At 37.5% G+C, this 25820-nt stretch overlaps 1 protein-coding gene across 11 annotated transcripts in view; it reads right to left on the bottom strand.

Moving 5' to 3' along the window:
• GPCPD1 (glycerophosphocholine phosphodiesterase 1) overlaps positions 1–25820 on the bottom strand; it is a 42607-nt gene that overhangs the window by 13557 nt on the left and 3230 nt on the right. For 6 of the 11 annotated variants that reach the window (XM_085054385.1, XM_085054388.1, XM_085054386.1 and 3 more), the window contains exons 2-13: positions 23349–23423; positions 20440–20525; positions 16851–16935; positions 15825–15918; positions 9442–9517; positions 7593–7634; positions 6255–6378; positions 4269–4512; positions 3117–3279; positions 2893–3025; positions 2612–2666; positions 929–1021 (exon numbers count right to left, since the gene is read on the bottom strand). In XM_085054385.1, coding sequence (XP_084910511.1) covers positions 929–1021; positions 2612–2666; positions 2893–3025; positions 3117–3279; positions 4269–4512; positions 6255–6378; positions 7593–7634; positions 9442–9517; positions 15825–15918; positions 16851–16935; positions 20440–20488 — 1158 coding nt within the window. In that variant the 5' untranslated portion in view covers positions 20489–20525; positions 23349–23423. Of the gene's footprint in view, positions 1–928; positions 1022–2611; positions 2667–2892; positions 3026–3116; positions 3280–4268; positions 4513–6254; positions 6379–7592; positions 7635–9441; positions 9518–15134; positions 15204–15824; positions 15919–16850; positions 16936–20439; positions 20526–23348; positions 23424–25820 lie in introns of all 11 variants that reach the window. The other 5 variants (XM_085054389.1, XM_085054391.1, XM_085054390.1 and 2 more) reach the window with 2 other exon arrangements.

The following is a 25820-nucleotide window of genomic DNA, read 5'->3' as shown; positions in this document are numbered from 1 at the left end:
AGACATCACAGTCACTTAAAAGCATAAAACAGGTGTCAATTTGAAGAAAAGAGTATTTGGTCTTTCATGCAAATCAGAGGCTTTAAAGTTCTTCTCAAAAGGTTAGCATAATTATTCTGTAAAAACTTGACTGGTTAAAGCATTCAGGAAAGATGTTTGCAAGTAAAAAAATGCAGTAAAAAATACTCCAAGGCAGTTCAGTTTACTGCTGTTTATCCAGTGTCTCAGAAACTAATTAAAAAAAGATAAATGTCCTGTGGTAAAATTCACACACACAACTCCACTTTTAAAACAAAGATCTCATGCCAAAAAAATTCTGTCCATTTCTTACTTCCCCTCTTCACTAAGAAATTTTTGCTGAGCAAGACAATACTAAGTGAAGAGACACTGAATATTCATTTCCCTCAGTCAAAGCTCCATTTCCACAACTGTTGAAAATCCAAGCTTCCCATAGACTGCAACATGCAATGGGTGCAAGTGTTTGAAGACTCAAGGTTCAGTGCCAAGAAGACAGAGCAGTGTGCTCTGCCATGCTCTCTGCCTCTGGTTTCACTGTCAGAACTAGGAGGGAAGGTAGCCAGAACAGGACAGAATGCAAATGTTCAGGCTTCAGTCTAAAGGAGTCCCATAGGCACTACTGAAAATAATGGAGCTGTCTGTTTTTTCCTTCCAAATCTTAAGAAAGAAAGAAGCTAAATAATAACTACCATGTAGGCTTGAAGAGTGCCAAACCATGGCTCTGAAATGCTGTTGCTTCAACATCAAAAGGAAAACTCAACTTCCCTGCCTTCCTTCTACACAAAGTAATGCTGCAAATTTATTACCATTCCATGCCTTGAGTCCCCAGAATTATTTCTATGAGGGTTTGGCATTTTGGTTTCTGGTATAATCATATTTATAAATAAAATACAGATATTATCTTCTTTACCTTCTTCATGGCCATGCAACACGTGAGATCGTGGTATACTATAGGCACATGATCTTTAGAAAGATGAACATCAAATTCCACATAGGCTGCTCCCTACAGAAAATTGAAAAACACACAGAACAAAACAAAACCCCATTAACTACTTAGGCACAAGGACTACAGCACTGCATGCAAGTATTGTCAAATAGTCACAGCTCCTGGACCATCAAGCAGAAGTTGAATACAACTGGCTGTTGCCAGTTAAATCATGCTCAGCAATAGATTAATAATGAAAAAAATCATATGGTAAATTAACCTTATTACTATAATACAGCTCATATGTATCTATCTTGCTTAATCTTGTAAACCCTCTAGTAAGATTCAATTCTTGTAAACCTGATTACAGAGAAAGACTAGGATGATATTTTTAGATACAGATGTTTTAACCACAGATGCCTTTGAGGCATCTTCCTCCCTCCTCCCCACCACCACACCAAGAGACAACTGATGGCTCCACATTGCCAAGGCTTTAGGGAGATATTCAATAGAGCAATGAACTTGTGGAGTCACCAGGGAGTACCACAGCAGCAGTGTTGTTATAATATATGCAAGAGCAGAAACAGCTGCATGCAGTAGTCTCCTGCCCTTTTCAGCTGTATGTGATTTTCTGTTAGGCTTAAAAAAAGAAAGTAAGGTCTAAAGCTCTAAGTACAGTCTTTTGGAAAAGAGGGAGGGCCAGAAATTAAGAGAAACACACACTAATAGTTTGGTTATTTTAATTTTACTGACTGTCTGCAAATCATTCCTTTGAAAGGCCTCCAAGAATACCATTCATCAAACTATCACCTGACACACACACTTTTTCAATCAGCACAGAGAGAAAATAGGACACGTATTTCTCGGCCCTGCTCTCAGCAGAAATATTTTCAGAGCAGTGGTTTTCAGCCTTTGCAATCTGCAAATAGATAAAAGCACATCTCTGGTGATGCTGCTCATGACTTCATAGCAAATTTCTGCCTCATTGCATATTTCTTGTGAGCATTTTAAAAGCTGTCTTTAAATTTGCAGTGTCCACTTGGGAATTAAGAACTACTGTTCAAAACAGTAATTTAGTAGCCACTGTTTTCCTTTGCTCCTCGGTGATCAAGATTACTGGAAGGAATAAAAGTGATCACCTCAGTCACAGAATTTAGGCACATGGAGTTAGTATCTCCCAAACTGGAAGCTCTGTTTTAGGATTACAAGTCTTCAGTGTAGCAAGCACCAAAACCACCAAAACAAGGATTGGTTTATTCTATCAGCTCAGCTCCCAAGTCTCATTTTCAGACAGCAAATTTCAATACATAGCAGTCCCTGAGCAAGACCTTTGCCACCTGAGAGTACTGTGAGAGACTCCAGCAGTGGCAAAATTTTATTCATTTATTCAAATTGTCTGTACAGGGTTGAGATTAAAGTTCTCTCTGTATTAGAATACCACCAGAATATACTAAATGGAAGTTTTGACTTTAAGGGACTTCAGAGAGTCTAATCTACTACTACCTTCCCATTACCCAGGCAATTTCCACAGTGATTTGATATAATTCACATCAGTGCAATTACCATTCACTGTATTTAATCAATGCAAATTATGCATCCAAGCCAACCTAGTTTGCACTACATAGGTGCTGTGTGTATGAAAACATGTGTATGAAAATGTGTACATACATGACTAGCAGCACTCCTCAGTGATGCAATGGTATTCTCTTGAACTTTAGCAAGTCTAAAACAGCCAAGAAAAAGGGGTTGTTAGATGCAGCACAGCACAGAAGTCCATTGAAACAACAGAAATACAAATCAGAAGTTTTTGTTTCAGGGAATCAAGTTGTACCCACAACTTGATATTGAAGTGAATGACTAAGGGTTGCATCTTTTTAAACTCTCCACTTCCTCAGTGGATGTCAGTGACACGAAACAACCTCCCCAGTTTAAAATGCAAACAAACTTACTTAGCTGTCGTTGTAGAATTTCCTGCTCCCCTGTGTCCAACATCTAGAGTTGTTCTTGGTTTCCAGTACTTTGCATATGAAGCCTGCATATCACAATTGTATCCCTGGATGGGTTTAATAATTATATAATCCACTGCAAGAAAAACAGCAATGTTTTACATGTCAGTAAACAGCAGAGGGCTTTGAGTAAAGTTATCTACATCTGTTGTTTGCATCAACTGTACCTCTAACTTTTCCAATTGTCTTCCTTGGATTTCTGCTCATAATAGCAAGTGTAAGAATTCCAGCACTCTTTCCGAGTTCTGCAATTGTGGATGACAGGAGGCAGGCAGAGCCTACATGACCTGGGAGCACATCATCTTGTACTACCTTCTCACCTAAATCTTCCTAGAAACAAAACAAACAAAAACCCAAAACCCCTATTGTTAGATGGGAAAATTCTAAACAAACTCTTCTGCCTTGCTCCTCAGGACACAAATTTCTTGTGTGTTACAAAAAACACTAACTTCAGGCTAAAATTGTTTAATGTAACAGTGAGTTACAAATTACTATCAGGAATAGGACAATGGTGATGGAAATCTACAAAACTCAAATTTGTCTTTGACATCCCTTACATTTGATACACTTTTCAAATTAAAATCACATACATGGAATAGTCTGTCTTCTAAAACGCCCAAATCACATTTAGAACAAAAATTAACTGGAATAATATATATGCTTAAAATGCTAAAAAAACTTTGTATGCATGTGCAGGGAAGAACTAATAGGCAGAATGTGCACTTGACCATAGTCAAGTTCAGGAGCTCTGTAGACACTTTACAATCATGACTGCAATTGATCTTGACCAAAAAGGGAATGCTTAGAAAACTTTATCCTGCAGAAGTTGCTTTCTTTTAAAAAGAACTTCAAGCATTAACATCTTTCAGGGCAAAAAATAGTGCAAAATAACAGACAGAGTAGTGAGAATCCAGTTTTAATTTGCATTAGTTCAGAGAAATCTCTTTTGCTTATAACAAAAAAAAAAAGTAGATTTAATAATTGTCATACAGCCAGTTCCTATACATACTATTCAGGTTCAAGCAGGAGAAGCATAACTTAGCTCTGGTAAAGGATTAATGTCAAGCCAGCCTAACAACATGAGTACTGCACACAGATTCAAGTCTAATTTGTACTGACTTCTAAATAAGTGGAACTAAAAACTTTCAAGAAGACTCACAAAATGGGCTGGGAGTCAGCAGTCTCATACTTGTATAAACAAACCCAAAAGATCAAGAATATCAGGCAGAAACCCTATTTCAACAGTGAGATCTTCACAACAATTGACTCAAGCACCAAAAGACAGACTGGAGTTGCTACTTAGGAGTAAAGAGACATACCTCAAAAAAATCAAATATTAATTCCAAGTTATCAGGCTCCATGGTTTGTATTGTGTATTCTATCCACCGGTCTGGCTGCAAAGCATAGCCACAGTCTGGCTGAGAGTGTCGACATTTGTAGTCATTGTCACTGATTAAGGAGAACTCCACGGTGTTTGCCATTTTCTGAGGGATAGTAGGGGATGTCTTCTCCTGGCCCTCTTCGTCATCATCCTTCTCTAGGCCTTCTAGGGTCAATTTTACTCTACTCAAGCAGAAACACAAGACAAATGGTTAAGGCACTGGAGTGTCTTTGCAAATGATATAGAATTTTGAAGAAGCTTGAGCAGAAGTTCATACAGCACAAGAATTCTTCTCACCACCACCATCCACAGAACAGCACTGTATACAGCAGACCCTCACACAAGCAAGAGTTTGCAGCCATTGTCTAAATCATATTTTAAGTCAGATTTCAGTGCTCAAGTCACTGCTAAAAGTTGAACTAGGGTAAATATGAAAGCTGTACTAGTGGTCCGAGAAGCAGCACCCCACCAGACTATCTGGGCTGGCAAATAAGACAGTCTTCCTGTACAGACTGATACCCATAATGCCAACAGCCTCATGAAAAGCACTGAAAAAAGCAGTAATCATCAAGATCAAGACTCGAATGTTGGTGGCTGCTGCGATGTCTCTATGATAAAGCAGATAAATTATACTCTAATAGACATAAGTAATACAGGCTGAAGTAATTAAGTCTCTTGAAAAATCCTAAATGAGCATTTAAACTGAATGCGATTCCTGAAAAATCCTGGACTGAGAAGCAAAAGCCTCTCTATAAGACTCCGAATCCTTCATCATACAGAGCAAATCTTCCACACAAAGTGAGTTATGTCAGCAATGTAAGCATACATGAGTAACCCAAATTCCTCCCTGCATCACAGAGGCAGCAGATGAGATTACCATTTATAGATGCCAATCCACCAGTAAAACTGAAGTCATATCTCAGAGAAATAATTACCATCATAGAAATCTATTACACCAAGTCCACACTGTTAAAACCCTCACTAGACAAAAAAGAAGTCACAACACAGGTACTCCAGAAACTTGAAAAATGACACTGCCATACCGAGTGACAGTCCCAGAAACTACTGGACAGATCCAACTTTTAAGGACAGAGTATTTTAGTGAATGCATCCAGCTTATCAAGTTTTATTTCAACCATTTAATTCAGACAAGAAGCTGGCTTGAGAAATTGCTCTCTCTACCTGCTATAACATGCAAGGAAAAAAGGCAAAGCTGTAGAGAACACACTCTAAGTATTAAATCTCACTGAAGAGTGTCATATTAAACAGAGCTTCCCCTCATCAGAAAATCTGGAATTGGAGGGAGAGGGAATCAAACTGAAACTGGAAAAAAGAGAAATCAAGTATCACAGAATGGTTTGGGTTGAAAGGGAACTTAAAGCTCATGTAGTTCTAACCCCCCTACCACAGGCAGGGACACTTTCCACTCAACCAGGTTCCTCAAAGACTCCATCCAACTTGGCCTTGAAAACTTCCAACCCCCTGAGGGACACCACTCATCCCTGGTCTTCACTTGGACATCAAGCTGCTGACCACAACACCCAGAGTGACCATCCAGCCAAATCCTTATCTAACACTGTGTGGAACAGTGCAGTCCTCTAAACACCAGGGCTAAGATACCCACTTCTGACAATTAACTGGAGAGTTATAATAATGCCTGCTTTTTGAGGCACCTCTACAGAGAAAAGCATCAAACTGATTTAAGTAAGAACCTAAGAATACTATAGTTCCAGCCAAAAACCAAGAAACACAAAAAAACCCAAAACAAAAGTAAGACAAATATGGAATATTAGTGCTTTAACACTTGGAAATTGGTCTAATAGCAAATCTAAATTAAAGTCTACATTAATTAAGTAAAAAAAAAATCACTAATATTGACAAATAATATGAGATAAATTGCATACTGAGATGAGCAGGCTCTTACCTAAACCTTGATGTTTTAAATTTCTTCTTAGATATCAGTACAGGGGGTTTCTCAGAATAATGCAGACGTAGCCTTATTTCTGTCTGACATGTCAGCCACCCAGCATCCACAGTTTCAATACCATCTATCAAAAATCAAACAAAAAGGAGAAGACATTTTAGTACCTTATTTTAGGGAGACCTAGACAGTTCCTCTTGCCATCGTCTTCCAGATAATCCTCCTCATCATCAGAGCCTTATTCTATTGTAATGTAAGAGCAATTGTTGAGTGCAGCCTTTCCCCAGTCTTTCTGAAGGACCCAAAACAGGCAACAGATGCTGCAGTTTTTTGCTGGCTTTTAAGGGGATTAAACAGGAACATGATCATGTGTAAACTGTCTGCAGGAGAGCACTGAGTAGTCCAGTGTTAATTGTATATCTATGTTACCAAGAGCTTAAGTCTCCAAAGGCAGGAGTAGCATTCCCTTATCCTGGGATCTCTCAATATAAGGAAAAATACTGACAGGAACTCTCAAGATTCATAAGCAATTAGAGGCTCCCTGTTTCTGTTAAGATACAGGAGTCCAATTAGCTCATCATAATCAGTGCAAGTCTGCAGGACAGGGTATAGCAACAGTTTATATGAGAAGCATGGAGAATCCTCAGCCTTAAACATCAAAACAAAGAAAGCCTACCAACAGCAGGACCAGAAACACAAGCTGCAAACCAGGTGCTGAAGCAAACCCCACAGTTTTGATGAGCTCCTAAAGAGCCAAACCCATCATTTGATGAGGATATGACAGGAAAATGGAAAGATGTATGAGGTGTGATATAGAGTTACCATAAGTGTCAGAGGACTAAACATTAAGTGAGAGGTGGGTCAGAACTGCCAGAAGGGAGACATTTGTGCACACCCAAGAACACGAGGTGTGGGCTTAGGAGAGCCTTTTGACAGCTCTATTTCTAACTGAAGAGGCAGAGTGGGAACATTCAGTGTGAGTGATTATGTTTTTCTAGGCATGAGGAGTTTTTCTAAAGCTAGGTATTAAGAGAAAGCTAAGTCTATTATTTCCTAAAATACATGTTCGTGATTTAAAGTTCCCAAATTTCAACCTTTAACACTATCAGAGTGACAATACTTCAATTCTTCCTAGCAGTCTCTTATTAACATTACAAGGGGTAACAGCCTAAGTGTGAATGCACAAATGATGGATACAAAAATAACTGTAAAAGCAAAGAAAACAATTATAGGCAATTCTTCTCAAAACTTGTAACTTCAAATATTTTTTCAATTACAAGACTTAACCTTGCTTAAATGAAATTCATGGTATAGGAATAAAGGTTAATGTATCTCACTTACTACAGATTCCAAAGTGTCCATCGTCGACAGTAATTTCATTTTCTAGAATTAAAAGGAGGAGAAAAGAATGGAAAAAACTAATTAGTATTCACATTTTAAAAAAAATCATTGCCAAGTTAAATTAATTCTACTTTTCCACTTCACCTCTAAAAAGTGTATCTAAAAAGGTAGGAAAATGGAAACAGACAAAGCATGTTTTTTGCAACCTTCTATCAACATTTATCCCAATTTATGCTTTTTTCTTAGTTTCTGCATAAAAAACCAGCCAACACACAAAATGCCACATTTCACTTAAAGTAATCTGAACTGAGTAAAAAAGTTGCATAATTTCCTGGCTTGCTGCAGTATTTTGCTGACATATACATCCTACTAGTATCTAAGATGCTTTACTTGTCAAAGTAATGTCAAAGATGTTAAAGTGTCTTGCAAGCATACAAGAAAGTTATCCTGCTGCACATTTATAGTTAAAGCTTTTAAATCCAGTTAGTCACAATTAAAATGCTTATTCTGTCCACATGACAGAAACCAACCTAGCATTAAATATTCAAAACACTCAGTTCACACTTAACTTTTATCCTTACTCTTTCCAAAGCTTTAATAACTGCAATCTTAAGGCTCTAAGTAAATTCACCAGCATTAGCAGAACTGCAATAGTCTAAACAAACCACATATTTCTCAAAACATAAATCTTCACAAAATTTTGCTTCTATAGTGATTAATCCCCTTTTTTTCCCCTAAGAAGCACAGGCCTCCTAACCTAATTTTTTAATAACTACAGGCAACAATTTAGGATCATAATGACCCACTGCTAACACAATGTGTTTGCTGCATTTTCTTAAAAACTGCTTATGAAGAAGTATTACTTGGGAAAAAAAAACCCTAACTGTTTGGAATGAGGTAATTAAATTTAGAGATGAAGTCTAGGCCCTAGCAGAGGATAGGCTGCTTCCCTTATCAGTTACTGACAAATACAGAAATAATCTTACAAGAATAAAAGCACAAGTAATTAAACTGAAATTATAAAAAAGGCAAAGGGAGAACAGAACGTGATCATGGTGCTATTCATGACTAACAAACAGTTTCTTTGATACCACCTTCTTTCAAGAAGACATTTTTTCAAATCATTAGAAAGTTTTTAACAAATGTGATTTTCCAAGTGGGGAGAAAATATTTTTCCTGTGTAAGAAAAGACAGTGCATAAAACATGCTATAGCAGCATAAGAGGTCTAAACTACAAGCTACATTCAAAGGTTATTTCAGTCACTCTTAAACCCCAAACTTCTTCCCTGTTCACAAAAGCATTAGTAACTTATATGCAAGTCTGCATGCCACCCTTTCTTTCAGCAAAATATATTTCTGCTAAATTGATGGGTAAATAAGTCCATTCATGTTTCTATTTACATTAACCCATTTACTTAAAGAAGCCTAATTAAACATTTTTGGTTTAAAATTTTACTAATTAAATAGTACTTAAATAAGAACAACAGTGACTTCATACCCTCCCCCCATTTTCTCTAAAAATTATAATATGGATCCTTAGTCTCAAAGAATTAAGCTTACAGAAATTTATTACAATTCCAAATTAATAAAAAAAACCAACCCACATAATCTTAAGAATGACAGCAAAGAATTTCACATCCACTCCCTTTTGAAGCCACTTATGTATATATATATATACACATATATTTTGAGAGTAAGGCCCATGTTGTGCAAAGAAAAAGTCGATACCTCCCACACATTAATAAATTTAAGTATTTTAAAACTATAGCTATCAATCCCTCTAAACCAGTGTGCAGCATATCAGCAATCTTATGCATATGCCTCAAACAGATGCAGTTTTTGCCCATACCTAAAGGGGTAATTGATCGTGGTTGTAGATGAGTCTCCCACGTGTGAACTATGACTTCGCAGGGACCATCGATAGTCTGTAATTTAAAAGTTAAATGTCTGCAATAATTTCTTTTGTTAGAGCTGACTTTGTACCCGTGAAGCTGTTTGGGATGGTTGTGAACTATAAACTTAGAGATTTAAGAAAGCAAGAGAAGAAGGAGAGAGAGGGGAACAGAGAGAGAGAGAGAGGTTGAAGGAGGGAGAAAGAAAGAAAGAAAACAGATGAGGCTTCTTACCCCTGCAACTGCTGATGATTCTATTTGATGTGTTGTGAATACATATGACAAAACTTGTGACAGTCTGACATGGCAGAGAACTTACATGGAATTGTTAAACCTTTACTTCTTACAGATACTCCACTGGACTAGTTTCCTTTTGATACAAAAAGTCTCTGAACTCATAGAGTGCTTGCTTTGCTCTCAAGCTATAGCAACAGTTTATGGAAAAACATAGCTCACATCTCTAATTCCAAAGAACTCAGCATCTACTCATGCACATAGCAGTTGCAGGGGTGGGTTCTCCTTCAAAATTGCCTGACTAAATTCAAAGACTATGAAATACAGTTATTTTAGTTGTGGTACAGAACAGCAAATTATTTACCATCTAATTAAAACATAAATAATTGAACCAATCAGCCAGCAAGGAAGCCCCTGCAGTCTATTCCAGTTGGAGCTGGATAAATTAGATTCTTTCATTAAAAAGAAATATTGTCCACCAAAAGAAGACATTTGTTGACAAATATAGCCAAGACTCAGACAGATAACCAGAACAGTACCACAATCTCTTCTTTCAGAACAATTTAAGCTTGAAGTAGCTTTCTAGGTAAAAGCTTTTAGGTAAGCACATCTTAAAAACAGGAAGAACATGCCTGATTCACAGCTCAATCACCCTAAGAAGTTTCCCTTAGCATGGCACAGTTGTTACTATCAGATACAACAACCTCTGTCAAATAGCTGCAGTTTGTCATTTTAATGTTTTGGGCCTAAGTGACTCTTATTTCCAAAAAGACTTGCTACTATTGCCAAAGACATGGAAGTTTCAACACCAGCTTGCACCAGTACTTCAGGTTCTTGTTTAAATAGATTTCAGACCCACAGGGACATCCAGACAAGCTTCAAACTCAGCAGTATAATTACATAAGACCATAATGCTTTGTTCTATTACAGCTCAGCTAATAAATTCTTTACATGCAGGTGGGATTACTTAACATACATTGAACACATTTATTCTACCATGCCTTTGGGTGAAGTAACAGCAAACATGAAATATTTAACAAGTGCTCAGTAAGTCAGGTTTTTCTGTGAGTTGTAGCTAAAGCAATTTTTCTAACGAGTTCAGAGGCATCCATATTTAAGGATCATGTCAGAATAAAACACATATGCTTAAAGTTATGTTTTAAAGACAGAATGCATGTAAATATAAACAAAACTATATTATTGCTTTCAATTTGTTCCTGTTACAGGGCAGTTTTAGTTCCCAGCTTCTCACTGCTGCCACAATGACCACTCTTAGGATTTCCAGAAAAATAAAGAAGTTTCTTTCCCCTTCTTTCACAGCACACTGACACTTGCCTGTCACAATGCCATTTCCTAAAGCTGCAAACCATGTTTGTCAGCAGGGAGGATGCAATTTACTCCCACCATGCAGGCATGCAAATCTCTGACAGCTCCCATGTGCACGTGCACAACTTTCATTTGTGAACCTGAGCAATGCAAATCTTCCTAACACAGGTTGAACTGTTTTCTTTGAAAGGTAAGCCAAGGTTTTTCTTGTAACCCCTCCCAACACAGTGTACGAAAATACCAATTTATTTCTTATACTACTCTAACTGTCCATTTTAATTTTGGGTTCTAAAATGATGAATGAATTTGAGTAACATTATCACAACAATAAGGACACCGTGCTGGATACATTTAGGACAATTTCATCTCCTGAAAGGAATACAATAGACCGATTGTGCATTTAATGCCAGGAACCCTCAACACTTCCCATACCAAGAGCCAAGCAAAGCTACCTGGAAAAAAAGGGCAATGGATTAGAGGACAAGCACAGACATACTAAGAACCCTCTCAATCCCTGCTCACACCATCTCTGACTTTATAGGCATTTAAATAATGTTTTAATTACATGTAACAGAAGCCATTGTTGCAATGAGGTTAAAATTGTAACATCATTTCCATGGCATATACTGACCACATCTGAAAAGCAACCCAGCTGAGCAGCAGAACTAAATGATGTGTCATCAATATTCATAGTATGGCAATGTTCCCTCAAAAGAGAGTCTCTGTAGGACAGTCTTAAAAGAGCATCTATTCAAATGTCACATCAGGCATCTCACTGGGCAGTACACTGAGGGAAGTGGCACTGTGGATCCTTTTCTACTAATATAGATGTTTTCATTTTTTTTAAAGCCAACAAAAACATTACATTGCTCGATCTTCATTAGCTGAACATCTGATGCAATTTTAAAGCTTTTAAAGGACATTCAAGAACTTTCTTTAAAGATCAAGTCCTCTCACAATATGAGAAGCTGGGGCCTCCTCAGCAGTCAGACACTTTTGAAATTAAGGGTAAAATGTCTATCTAGCATAATGGCTCAGAGTTCAAAGCAGATGCACCATCTGCTTGGAGTGCTTGGGCACTCAGTACAATTAAGGAATGAAAACACTTCTGTGGATGTTTAAATGGTAATTTAGGAGATCAGTTCCAAAGTTCTGATTCATAGCAGCACAATAGAGTAGGCATGGGAGGTTGGGAGTGGGACTCAAACCAAATCTTAAATTTAAAACACCACATAAACACATTTATCTAAGTGCACTTTACTAATTAAAACTATGTTTCAAGAATAATAATCATCATCAGTAATGTGAAACAGCTAAATTAGACTTAATTGCTAAAGCTGCATTTCTGACCGAAATCTCTCTGGATTTCTGTACCATGTAAAAGACAATAATTAAGCACTAAACTAAATAATTAAAGCCATTCAGCCATCATAACTAACTTGCAAGGCAGCAGCACATAAAAGTCACCTGGCAGGAAGTGCTGAGCTCAGCAGAGATTTTATAGCTCTAATATTTCCAGTAACAGTTTAACACACAATCTGCTGTCTCAGCAGATAATCATGCCTTTGTTACTATCAGGATAACCACGGGTTTTTAACATACAAGAAGCATTTCTAAGGCATTCTGATATTAATTGCTGAGTCTAGGTCTAAGTTTCACCTTTATTACTTTAGACTAGGCACTAAATGGATTTATTTACTTACGTTTGAAAAAAGCAAATTTAACTCTCATTTGAAACTTCTGTAATCAAGTAGCAAGTATGAAAAATATTCTCCAATCCAGTTTTTAAAGTCCTGCTACATGCACAGGTATCTCAGCTCTTTCACACTTGCCTTGAAAGAAAAAACCCTGACCTTGCATGCTTATTTACTGTCTAAAAAGCAAATACAGAGCATAACTTAACAGAATAAGCTGTGTTCCTTATTAAGGTTTTCAAATATTCACCATGCAAACATCGCATGTAAAATTATTCTTCTAAAACATAAGATACACAGAAGACAAATTCCAACCAAGGGAGTTCTGGTGTGTCTCACAAACACCCTCACAACCTCTGTCCCCCACAAACAGAAAGTACATGTAGAATAAAACCCAGGAAGATCCTCACAGGGAATTCACTAGTACCGGACTATGTTTAAGAACAACCTCAAGCAAAAGAGTTTAAGTTACTGTCTTATTTCATCAAGTGTGGGTATTTGTTTTTCTTTTTAAATGCTTAAGATCAAAATGCTTACAAAATAGTGAAATGTTTTGATATGCAGGAGCCAAGACCTGGCATTAATTTTACAGTAAAATGCTCTTTGTATATGTAATTGTATTCATGCAAAAATTATATGAATTTCAATATACTGAATATTTGGAAAAAAAACCTGCTGTATTTACATAACCCCAACTATGTTAACACCAACATGCTTCACTACAAACAAACAAGACTTCCCATTACATCATACTGTCCTTCAAATAAAAAAAAATTAAGATTAAATGGTGATCTTTTTAAAGGGAAGTGAGAAAAAGACATTTATTTTTAATAAAATGTCAGTTCTGCCTATTTTCACATCTAGCCTGTAGCACTACTATGGATAATCTGGGAACTACCATTTCACTGTGTAAACATGCATCTCCCCATCTGTGTCACCACATCCAACTCAAGCATCTCCACAGATAGAAGGGAACACTGATTTCAGGTGGATCTGACTTCAGCATGATTTACTAATTAGGTGATGTCAAATTCATATACTTACACTTGAATATATAGTTAAGATGATGCAGTTATTTTACTACACATAAAATTGCACTGATAAAAAAATTAAGTGTCAGATCTTATACTGCAAGCTTGTCAACTTTAGGAGATTAATTACATGCAATGCCTAAGGAAGAAAATACTGAAATAAAAATATTCAGAATAATTTAACTTAAAAGTATCTTTTCCTTATCGACATTTCCTTAATGCTGAATTTCTCCATATACTGTCTCACTTGCACTACACTGTGCATGATATATCTTTCACTTTTTCATTGTTCTTCAAAAAGTTTACAAAAAGAGGGAAGAACATTGTATCTGGACTTCTTTTCCTCAAAAGACTTCATTTTGTAAGAAATAAACTCCTGTGCACATAACAGGTACAAGCCAGACACCACTAAGTGGAAAACCCTGTACCCCAGATATTCACATACTTTGTTTTGTACAGTGGTTTCCTTTTTTTCCTGCTCTCTGTCTATAGTAGCTCTTTATGCTAGTATTGCATAAAATTCATACTTACCTTGGCAGACTCTGCATCACACGGTGCATAGTGTGCACGATACAGAGCACCTACTCAAAGAAACACACTCACCAATACAGAGGGTAAACTTTGGCAAATGGTAAAACAAAAATTGTATTGTCTACTAAGGCTCAATCTCTGCTCACCAACTAGGCTTTTGCAAGTGTGCTACTGCTTACATTTAAACTTAAAAAAATGGAAGAGTCCTATCAGAGCTGCTAGGCTGTAAGAATTCATCTACTTTTGGCCTCAGTTTGACCCCAGCAAAAGAAGTTTATTATTGGCCTTCCCTTCTTTTGCCTCAAAGTGCCTATTTAATACTAGTTTCTGATTAGACTACTTCACATGCTGCAAAGAAAAAAAAACAGAATTGTGTTTCATTTGAAATTCATATCCTTCACTGAAATGATAGCTCAGTCAAATATTTTTAGTTAAAAGGCTGACAAAAACTTACATGCTCTTGACAGAAATTTGAAAGATTTAAAAGAAATTGATGATTCTGTAAATCCTTTGCACATTTAGCTACAGCCTTCATAATCCCAGTTTCAGTGAGGAACTAAAGCCCAGGGTGAAAAGCTACAGGATATTAATAGAATAAGAAAGACAGCAAAGGCAGCATTAAATTTCTTACAGTCATTACTTGTTATCAAGAAAAACAGTTCAAGAGTAGCTGCTAATTTTCCCAACTTAGGCTAAATTTTCCTGGATGCAGCCTTATCCCACCTGAAGAGCTTCCCCCTATCCTAGTGCAATGTTTACAGATCAGTGCACTGCCACATACATTAAACTCTACCTTACATAACTTCAAGTCATATGCAACTTCGACATCAATACCTGTAAAAACACATCTGTATCTGTCTCTGTCTCTTGGGTGATTTTTTTCCCTCCAAGCTGTGCAAATACCTATATACAAACATACAGAAAGCAATGGGATGCCTCATCCCTTGTTTTACCTTTTCACTTTAAGAGATTAATTTATGTTAATTATGCAGCACAAAATCTGGTTAATACTTCTCATGCTTCACCAAAAAAATCTGCAGTGATTTTAAAAACTGTAGTAAATCAGGCAAATTTTAATGCACCTCCTACACTAACCATTTCTCTCCTACTATCACTTGCTTCCATCCTATCATGTAGGATGGAAGCTATAGATATATAATATCACATTCCTTCCATGGATCACTTGAGATCCATGCTCTGTTGGGAAGTCCAATTCTAACTATGAGAATTTCACTATATTATTTAGGGCTTATAATAATGTCAGGGATTTCTTTACCACTGAAATTTTTAGAACACTAATACTGGTAAAAGAAAGAATATAAATAAAGTTAACAACATATGGTCATGTATTTCCAGAAGTGAACTATGAGTATTTCCACAAGTGTTTTAATGGTTCACATGTTGCAATTTAAGACTTATTTCTAAAATAACCTCATGTTTAACTCAGGAAATCCTTTTTTTAATTCAACTATGGGAATGTTTACTAGGGACAAGCCAACTTAGAGTAGGAAAGGTTGTACATACCTTAGGTTCTAGAAAGTATCCTTTAAAATACCGATACTGAACAGGAACTCCTCTAGGAAGCTCTACGGTAACTTTCCATGTTTTCACACATGTACTGTGGAGAAAAAAAAACAACAACCAACCAAAAACAAAATTTTCAAAATCCAGTCTAACAGCCACTTCAGATTCATGTCTATGTGATATTCTAAAATAAACTCTTGTGTATTTGTTGCAAGGAAAGTTATTGCCAAGTACCTTAGCCGAACATGCACAAAACACAAGATGTACTTAGAACTGAAACTGCACTTTTTGATCAACAGATCTGAAGTGCTCTAAGAGAGCAAGAATTCTCATCCCCATTTAATAGGTGGGGAAAACATGAAGTAATTCAGAGACTCATACAAAATCACACAGCAAGTCACTGACAGAATTACAAACACAGCCTGCAAGCCCTATTTTCCTGCATCACATGAGCTGCCATAAGCTGGTACCACTTAAAGAAAATACCGAATTCTTCCACTGCATTTAAGTTTTATGTATTCTCATGCTTATACCCACATCCTCCCCCCTTAAGAGTTTAATGCAACTCTCAGTTTAAATAATCTTCTCCCCATCACTTTCTGGCACAATAATTTGTTTATAATCTTTACTTTTTATTCTATACATCTCCTATAACCTTCTGCACAGCCATGGGACTGAGAATTGCCCCAAAGCAGTTTCTTATCCCAAATACCTACAGCTAAGCTACTGAAATGCCAGCCACAACAGCAGAAGCATCATCTGAAACCAGAAAAGCACACCCAAGTTTAACATTTTCATGAACATACTCCTAAGCATTCAAAATGCTCAAGGGCAACACAAGAAATGCTGGAGTTGTACTAACAGTACATGTAGCTCGAAGTCAGAATAAATCTGTTTACAAACTCAAAATCAGAATAAATTCATTGCTCCAGAACTCCAGCTACTTCAAATGGAATAAGTTAAAAAAAAATTTCAAAAAGAAGAAAAAAATCCACAGAACAAAACCAAAAATCACAACCAACTTACGTATCCTCAGTCTGGAGGACCACTGCCATTTGGGGATTCCAATTGCCCAAAGCACTGCAGCTCCCGCATATTGCAAAAACCTCTCCTAAAAAAATCCAAACAGAAGAAAATCCACAATCATCACTACCTCAGGCTATACAGCATTAAAAAGTAGAGAGCCTACACAGTCAAACTTTCCAATATTTTAAATATATACACCAGAATCACTCATCTAAAATCCCTCCTGCCGTTTCAGAAAGTAATCTTACTCTACCCAAAACTACAATAGCATTTTCCATCCTAAGGATCGGAGAGAGGGACCACTGACAACCCCAGCCCTTAAAAGGGTTGCCTTCCAAAGTGTTTTTAAATAATACTGTTCAAAACATCTCTGGAAATGCAGCAGGCAAATTTCCACAGCAAAATGTTTAATGTCAAAATAACACAGTTATTTTCCTAGATACTCTGTGTGTTTTCATATATGTACATATTGTCTCAAATTCATACCAACATTTTAGAAAGCACAGACAAACAGGAGGTTGCTAGCATTATTCCCAAGGCAACACATCTAATTCATTTGATCCAAGAAAAACTAAGGTAATTTTGCTGCTATACATTCAGGTTTTAGTGGATATAAAAACATAACATTCTTACACAAGAAACCCACATGAAATTGTCACACTTCTCAATGTATACATACAGACAGAATCCAAAAGGTCACAACAGTATAGTTAATTTTGGGACATCCCAGATTTACCATTACAACTTACCCTTGTTTTTAATATAAAACATATATGGATCTGACTAAGAAAAACAACAATGATAAATACTAATGGAAAGAACAAACTAGTATTTTGCTCTTACAGGGTTTCTACAAGATTTTCAGACAAAAGAAATAAAAAGCTGTTGCAGAATGAGAAAATAAGGAGTTTTAAAGTACAGTTAGGCACCAGGAAAGCATCTGATCACCAAGCATCTGTTGACTGTTACTTCCTGTTCTCAAAGTGACAAAGCAGTAGTGTTGGAGACACAATAATCCAAAGATACAAAGTAGATAATGTACATAGATAGACAGATAGTAGATAAAATAGTACATCCAACAAGTGTACACTACTTTTCCCCATGCCACGTATCATAGCTGACACTTCAAAGTAACAGTGTTGAAGATGTCCCTATGCCTCTAAAATTGCATCCATTTTCTCCAGTTAAACTAGGAAGGGACACCCACCAGCAAGCCTATCTACTAAAGAAACCTCTGCAGACCCAGGGGTTGGAAAAGGTCTACAGAAGACAGGAAGTAAGATAATTTGTTTCTAAAAGCAGCTTACTGAAATCATTTTAGATAACACCTTGAACTTCAGTCTGTTCTTTAAAAAAAATTTTCTGTTGCAATTCATTGGAAAAAAAACCCCCAAGCTTTTTGGATGCATATAAATGCAGACAAAAATCTGCACTATGAGTAAATTTAGTACGCAATTCCCTTCAAACAGCTGTCTATGTCAGGTGCTTTCCCTTTCCCACCCTATCCTGAGGCACATGATTTGTTTTTGCAGGGAGGAGATAGTGAGGAGGGAAGACCACCTGAATACCACATAGGTAGAATTTCTAAGTGGAGATATTAAAAAGAAGCTAAAATTCTTTTACCATCCCTTCAAAATAGCAGTACTTAAAACATCTTAGTGTACACACACCCAACCTTTGAAGTGCCATCTAATTATATTCCTCTTAATAGGTGCCAGCTAGAAGAGTCCTCTGGCCTCCTATTTTAAACAAATGTGTGAACACCCAGTGACCACCACCTCCCAGTAAGGTACCACACACAAAAGGCAATGCTTGAATGTGATGTGCAGCCACCTCTAAACTCCCTTCAACAACTACACTGAGGCTGAGTTAGGATTTGTAAAACACTGCTTGAATTATCCCAGTAAAGCCCCAAGTGAAATGCATGATAAGCTGCCTTCTCATACGCAATTCTAAACTCAGTGGGATTTGGGTTGGGTTTGTGTTTCAGCATCAGGGGAGCTCGACTTTTCCCCTCCCCTTGTCATGGAATTCAAGGCTGCTCCTGGCAGAGCACCTCCAGCTAGAAGGTTACTCTAAGCCTTCTGTCCCAACTCAAAGCTTGCAACAGCCTCACTGATCCAACAATAATAAAAAACCCCAGCAATATCAATATTGTCATAAGCAGAAGTGATCTTTTGTGTCACCTCTTTATGCTGTAAGTACTTCCAGTTAATTCTTTGTCAACAGCCACTGAGGCAGGATCTAATTGCCACTAATCCTACTTTTCATTGCAGATATTAGTATAAGAAGTTACACATCCAAAGTCAGCTTTGCTAGTGACAGTGCCATCACAACTGTGGAAGCAACAGTGTAAGAAGGACAGATAGAGCACAGCTTGCAATACACTGTACAGCTACACCAGGGCTGTGAAGTTTCACTTAAGCAAAGGTCAATTTACTTTTTAATTTTAAAATTTTCGCCAGAATGCTATAAAAAGCTCTGCTCCTTCCTAACAGCTTTACATCCACACTGAGTGTCATTTTCAGTCCCCAAATGCCAAATCACTAGGGAGAAACACAGGAGAGGTCTGACACAGGGCAGATGTCAAAATTGTAAAATGTTTCCTTCATTTTCTTCCCTACCAACTATAGGAGACACTTCTGCCATCTGGTATTTGCCTGTCACAGGAGTTTTGCCAATCTGCTCCCACATTCATCTGCTTCTTTTAGGCAACCATCAGTGACTTTTTTTGGTGAACTTCTGTGCAGGTTTTGGGTGGGGTAGAGTTAATTTTCTTCACAATAGCTAGTAGAGGCTGTGTTTTGAATTTGTGCTGAAAGCAGTGCTGACAGCAGAAGGATATTTCAGTTACTGCTGGGCAGTGCCCACAGCATCAAGGCCTTTTGTGCTCTCACCTCACCAGAGAGGGGGCTGGGGGTACACAAGAACTTGGGAGCACTTGTGTGGAATTTAGTTATCAGCTGTGGTTAAACCACACCACCAAGTTCCTGAAGATGAAGGTCAACATAATATGCACAATTTATCAACACCAAATCTTCATGTTCTACCTGATGTGATACCTTGCATTCCTCATTTGGATTACAGTAGTTATTTTACACTTTTTTTTCTTTTGCATAGACAGAATACTGAATTAAGCTGCACATTCTTTCTGTCCTTAACTCCTGATAGAGGTCACATCCTGTGAGATCATTTACCAGGGATGCAGAGAGAATGAAAAACAGAACAAACATGTCAATGTATCCCTAAATATCATAGTTCAGAATACAAACGCTCCTTTCCATGGAATAAAAAGATACTAGACAGAGAAGATTTTAAACCAATCATAACCATTTCACTTAGCACCAAAACCCCCAGCACATTACGAAATTGTTGTTTGGAGAAAGAGGTAAAAAATATTTCCCAACTGTCATTTTCAAATTCGTATGTGAAATGTCTTAATATATTTTACAATGATTTATCATCTTGATATTTGACCTAATACATTCTTTTATCTCTGAGGAAAACAGACAAGATAGCCTCTGAACATCTTCCATTCAGTTTTCTCCCAGGTAAGTCACACAAAAAGGAGAAAGCATGATTTGAGTACCTGGTGCTGATGATCCTCTTACTTCAAAAGTGACTTGACAAGAGGTCATTTCTGCAGAACTTCTGTCTTGGGATAGTTGAAATCTCCTACAGTGGGAAGAAAAAGATACTAATTTGAGGAACAATCACTACATTTGTTGCTGTCCTAAGTAAGAGGAAACATAAATCCCACCACTGACAGGGAAGGAAATTACTTGTGATATTAGAGTGAGCAGTAAAACCAGAAAGCTCTTTAAAACCAGCTGCAGACCCAAAATGGAGCATCCAGCTGCAGAAGGTACTACTGCAACACTGGCACAAGAAAAAAACGACCAAATCAAATACCATATGCAAATATCAGTATCCTGCACCATTTATCAGTCTTCAACTGAGATTTTTCAAAACCTTCTTTTTGACTAATTTTGCTTCCAAGAAGGCCACTGGAAGGTTTTAAGACATTTAGGATTATGACCCTTGGCAACCACTGACTTCTCCCTCAACTACACTGTTCTCCAGCATCCTCTCCAAAACACAAGAACAATTAAGTTTTCACAGAGCAGCACAACCACCTTGAAGGAAAAGGGGAACAACCCACAACAGCTGACAGCTCTCTGCTGTCACTTGTTCATCACTGTAGACTCTGCTCCCCTACTTCCAGCCTTTCACATGGAGCACCAGCAGCAACTGGAAGCACCAAGCAGCCTTCAAAACAGCTTCAGCAGGATGGGGCTGCCTACAGCTAGGACAGCAGTTGGAGGACTGACTCTGCTTCAATTTTCTCCTCCAATACACAAAATCTTGACAGAAGAAAACCTGGTAGAATCCCACTCTCACCATTACAGTAGAAACACTATTGGTGTATCATATATTTTTATATTATTTACAAAAGTAGTAGTCATACCAAAGTCCACATGTGGATGTTGCTAGACTGTCATCACCCAAGTATATCCATCTGGACATGGGCTACGGAATAATTATACTAATTATATGCAGAATTAACTTTGCAATGGTTTCAATTAATCTATTTCTTTACATCACTGTGGGAGGCTTTTTGTTCTGTGGGTGTTCCAGGGGGTTTTTTTGTTGGTTTTTTTTTTTTAACCAAGCAAGTAGAATGTTACTATCGCTATCTTTGAAGATGACAAAAAGCACTTTCAGCAATCATTTCATAGCAGCTTTAAAAAAAAATCAAGAAGAACTAACACTTAAGAAAAATCTGCTTTTCATTAACTCCACTACAAGCCCTTGCCTTCAAAGGGCACAGGACAGTTAAATATGCCTTGAAAACAAAAGACAGTCAGATACCAAATGAGGGTGGAGCACATCATCAAACCTCATTCCTTGTAGGCATTTAGAATTTTATTGCAGGTATTTAACCTCCAGAATTGTTTCTTCTGGTTCTTCTTCTCCTCCTCTCAATCTATTCCTGTTATAACTACAGCTGCCTTTACCTCACATTTCTTTTTCTCCTCCTTTATTTTCCCCCTCCAAGTCAAGGAAGGTGACTTTGCAGTGGTAAAATGAGAGCAAGAAAATAGTAATATTAAAGTTTCTGGTCACATATTCCAATTCTGCATTTATCTTTCACTAGTCACATTCCCGCAAATGATAAAATCTCAGACTACTGAAGCTAGAAATAAGCAGAGTTGATAAACAGGAATTCCATGAAGGGCATTCCCTTTATGAACTTTCTCACGTGTGTGTCATTAGGCGGTCCGTGTGTTCAGTGACACATTCTAGCACTTATTTTTAGCAGTTATTTATAGACAGAGAAGCACAGCATGCTCCAGTGCTGAAACTAAGACTGGACTTATGAAAGTGGTCTGATGTGACAAAAAAAATCTCAATTTAATGAAGAGAATATAAATTACTAGTATGCATTTATGATGACACTGAGCAGTTGGAAACTTGGCTGTTCACCAACTGTCCTTGCTTCATCAACCTTTAACTGAAAGGGCAGAGGAGCCAAAGGGGAAATAAAGTAGGCAAAAATGCCTGGCAAAAACCTACAAAGCAGGAAAGTGAAAGCTGAAGCCTACACCCAGTTCCTCAATGCAAGAACATGCTTTTGCCTTGTAAAAAAAATGCTGTTTCCAAAGCCAATGCAACGACTCAAAATTAAACTCCACAAAAACCAGTATGTCTGTCCTATTGCAAATTAACTAACTACCCAACTGCTCCTAGAGAATCATCTAAAATCCTCCAAAGTCTATAAAGCTTTTAGCCAATCTTGTAAAAATTCTATGTACCTGCTTGCAAGAGAATTGTGGACTGTTCTAAACTGCCTAGGAAAATCATTTCACTTTTCTATATAGCAGCAGCCAATCATAAGGACATTTCGATAAACTGACTTTGTAAAATTGTCAAAATTCTACTCAAAAGCCATTTTACCTCAAAGACCAACTCAACCTACCCAAGATATGGATATGAGGAAAAGAAAAATTCCACATCACCAAGCAAGGGCATGTTTTTTCAAGCAAAACTGCAGGTACAGGTGTTGCACTTATATTCACATTTAGGGTCAAAGTACTAGCCCCCTTTGTGAAGAAACATCTTTTCTAGCAGAGCACTGTATGCAAACACACAGCAAGGAGAAACCAGGTGTGCTTTCTGCTAAGGAATCAAGCCTATGTTGTATATTATCATGCTCTTGTAAGAGCATTCTGTGCTTTCAAGATATGATACAAATATATTTTACTTAGGGAGGAAAAAAACCACCAACCTAAGTTTAGCTGTCTAGTTGCTAATGGTTCATGAAAAGAGATAATTTAATTCCCAAAGGGGAATGGCAAGAAACCTTAGACAATCAAATCCTCTGACCTCTAAGTGTCAGGCATCTTTTAAACTTGATGTTCTTTCCTTCAGATTTGCAGCACTGCTTAACCAAAGAAGCTAGCAAAGAATTAACAAAATCATCTTTGTTCTCCCCACCTGTAAAGATGGATTTTTAGGAGAATGCAAAGAATCCTCAGCTCAGAGGAGTCATGTCATAACTGCTTAAGGGACCTGAAACAAATTAGAACAGTAACATTAAAAATGATAAACACTTCCTAATCAGCAAATATTAACAAAATCAATTGAGCAGATCTACAAACTATAAATCCTTGTGCAAGAACTCACTTTAAACAACCTCTGAGCCCAAAAGTAATAAAGCTGAAGTCAGATCTGCTGCAGCTACAGGCATCCAAATGATAACCTGGGTACAAAGAATTGCCCCTCCTGCTCTGTCCCACTTCCTCCCTCTCTTTGGTCAGCTTTTATAGACTAACACCACATGCAGGCAAGCAATGGACACCTGAATCTCAGTTTTTCTCAAAGGAAAGACATATCACCCAGGTAGATACTCATCAGCACTTCACCAAAAAAAGAAAAAAAAAAAAGAAGAAAAGACTGTAAGTCCAAACTCTTCCCTCCCTGATTCTAAATAAGAGCTTCTAGAAAATGCAGGTAAGGAAGAAAAGATGACATAACACAATCAACTATTGAAGTATCACAAAGTATTATAGATTTCCTCTAAGATGAGTAATAGAGGTCATCATGGATGGGGAAGACAAAAATACACCAGGACACGGATTTAATTAATTCAAAAGCTTGAATTTCATATGAACCTTCTGGCTCACAGGTCTGGTGATATATTAAAACCCTTCACAAGCCATCAGCTTTAGTGGATTATTCTGCCCCACCCCTAATTTCCATAATCTTTCCAATATGATTGAAAAGGTGCTGGCTGCTTGCTGTACCATATTTTATATGGTTTTTCAGGCTTAGATAAAGACAAACCAAGTAATCTGGGGCAATCCTGGAATATAATAGCCTAGCTGACAAACACTGAACAAATTTCAGAGTCATAAAAATTCATAGCAGCCATGAAGGCAGATTATCTGCTCTCTACTCAATACAAGAGGTATTTTTAATAGCAACTTGAACAAGTTTTGAGGCTCTGATTCTAATGGTCCAAAGGCAGGCTTGAAGTACAACAAGATTATTTTTTTAACTGTGGAGACTTACAAGCCTGAAGGCCTTGAACTTTGCTGCATGGACAGAAGGCTTTCAAAATCAGGCAGGGAACACCTCAAGCAATTACCATGCTTGAAGTGTACAATGCAAATCTGAATGAAAAGCCGATTTTGTCACCTCTAAGTTGACTGTAAGTGCTGCAGAATTGCTGGTTACACTCAGCAAATCCATTGAGGATAATTAGCACTTAGCAATGTGCTGGCAGGAAAGGCAAGGACTATCAGACTCACACTAATGTGTCACATTTCGACCCTTCTCTCCCCACAAAAAGCCACCAAACTCTATCTCATAAACTAACAGTAAAAATTTCTGATGCAAAACTATCAACCCAAAACTCTCTTGGGTAACATTATATTTAAAGATGACTAGATAATACACAACACAGATTTTTCCAATGAGATAAAAAATACAGCTTACAGAGTATCTTTTTAATGGGTGATTTTTTTTAATCTAATAAATTTTATAGGTACTTAATGGGACTTTTCAAAGGTAATTAGACAACTAAAATGAGACAACTCAGTACACAGGTGCCACAAAACTCCTGGAATACATTTTAGTACTTTCAAACATCTGATTTTTAGTGTAAGAATACTTTTACCTGCTCTATTACTGAATTTGCTGAGTTAGCTGCAGAAAAATAAAGCCCACTGTACTGGGTCTGGCTGAGATGGAGTTAATTTTCCCAACAACAGCCCTAGCAGTGCTGTGCTTTGTACTGGCAGCTAGAAAGGTGTGGATAGCACAGCAGAGTTTCGGCTGTGCTCACACAGCAGCAGTGCTCTCTCTCCAACATTCCCCACTGTCACCAGGAGGCTGGGGGTGCTAAGATCCTGGGAGGAAACACAGCCAGGCCAGCTGACCCAAACTCACCAAAGGGACATTCCTTATCATGTGATGCCTGCTCAGGGATGGATAGATTAAAAAAAAAAAAAAAAAAGGGGGGAGGTAAAAAAAAAGCTAAAAGAAAGGAGTGCATTTGTTATTTAAGACATTTGTCTTCCAGAACAACCACCACACACACTGAAGTCCTTCTTCCCTAATGGGGAAGTAAGGAATAAAATCTTCTGTTTCCCCTTGCTTCTGCATACATGATCTTTGGTTTTGCTTTATTAAACTGCCTCTACCTTGACCCCTGAGGCTTTTTCCATCTTATTTTCTCCTCCTACCCAACACCCTGAAGAATGATAGAGCTTTTTGGTGGGCAACTGGCATCCAGCCAAGGTCAACCCACCACCACCATCTATGCACAAACATGCTCTTTCATAATGTTAGCACACATTTCATCACAGATCACGGAGCACAGTCCTGAAAGTGCCCAATCCAAAAAGTAAACACGCTCAAATATTTCAAAATATCTCTCCATTTTTTGCATATAAAGATAAAAAG

Source organism: Lichenostomus cassidix, chromosome 3 (genome assembly GCF_008360975.1).
Source record: "Lichenostomus cassidix isolate B80296 chromosome 3, HeHo_3.0, whole genome shotgun sequence".
NCBI classification, from domain to species: Eukaryota; Metazoa; Chordata; class Aves; order Passeriformes; family Meliphagidae; genus Lichenostomus; species Lichenostomus cassidix.
The sequence above is the reverse complement of the archived record's forward strand: the minus strand, read 5'-3'. Positions and strand labels throughout refer to the sequence as shown.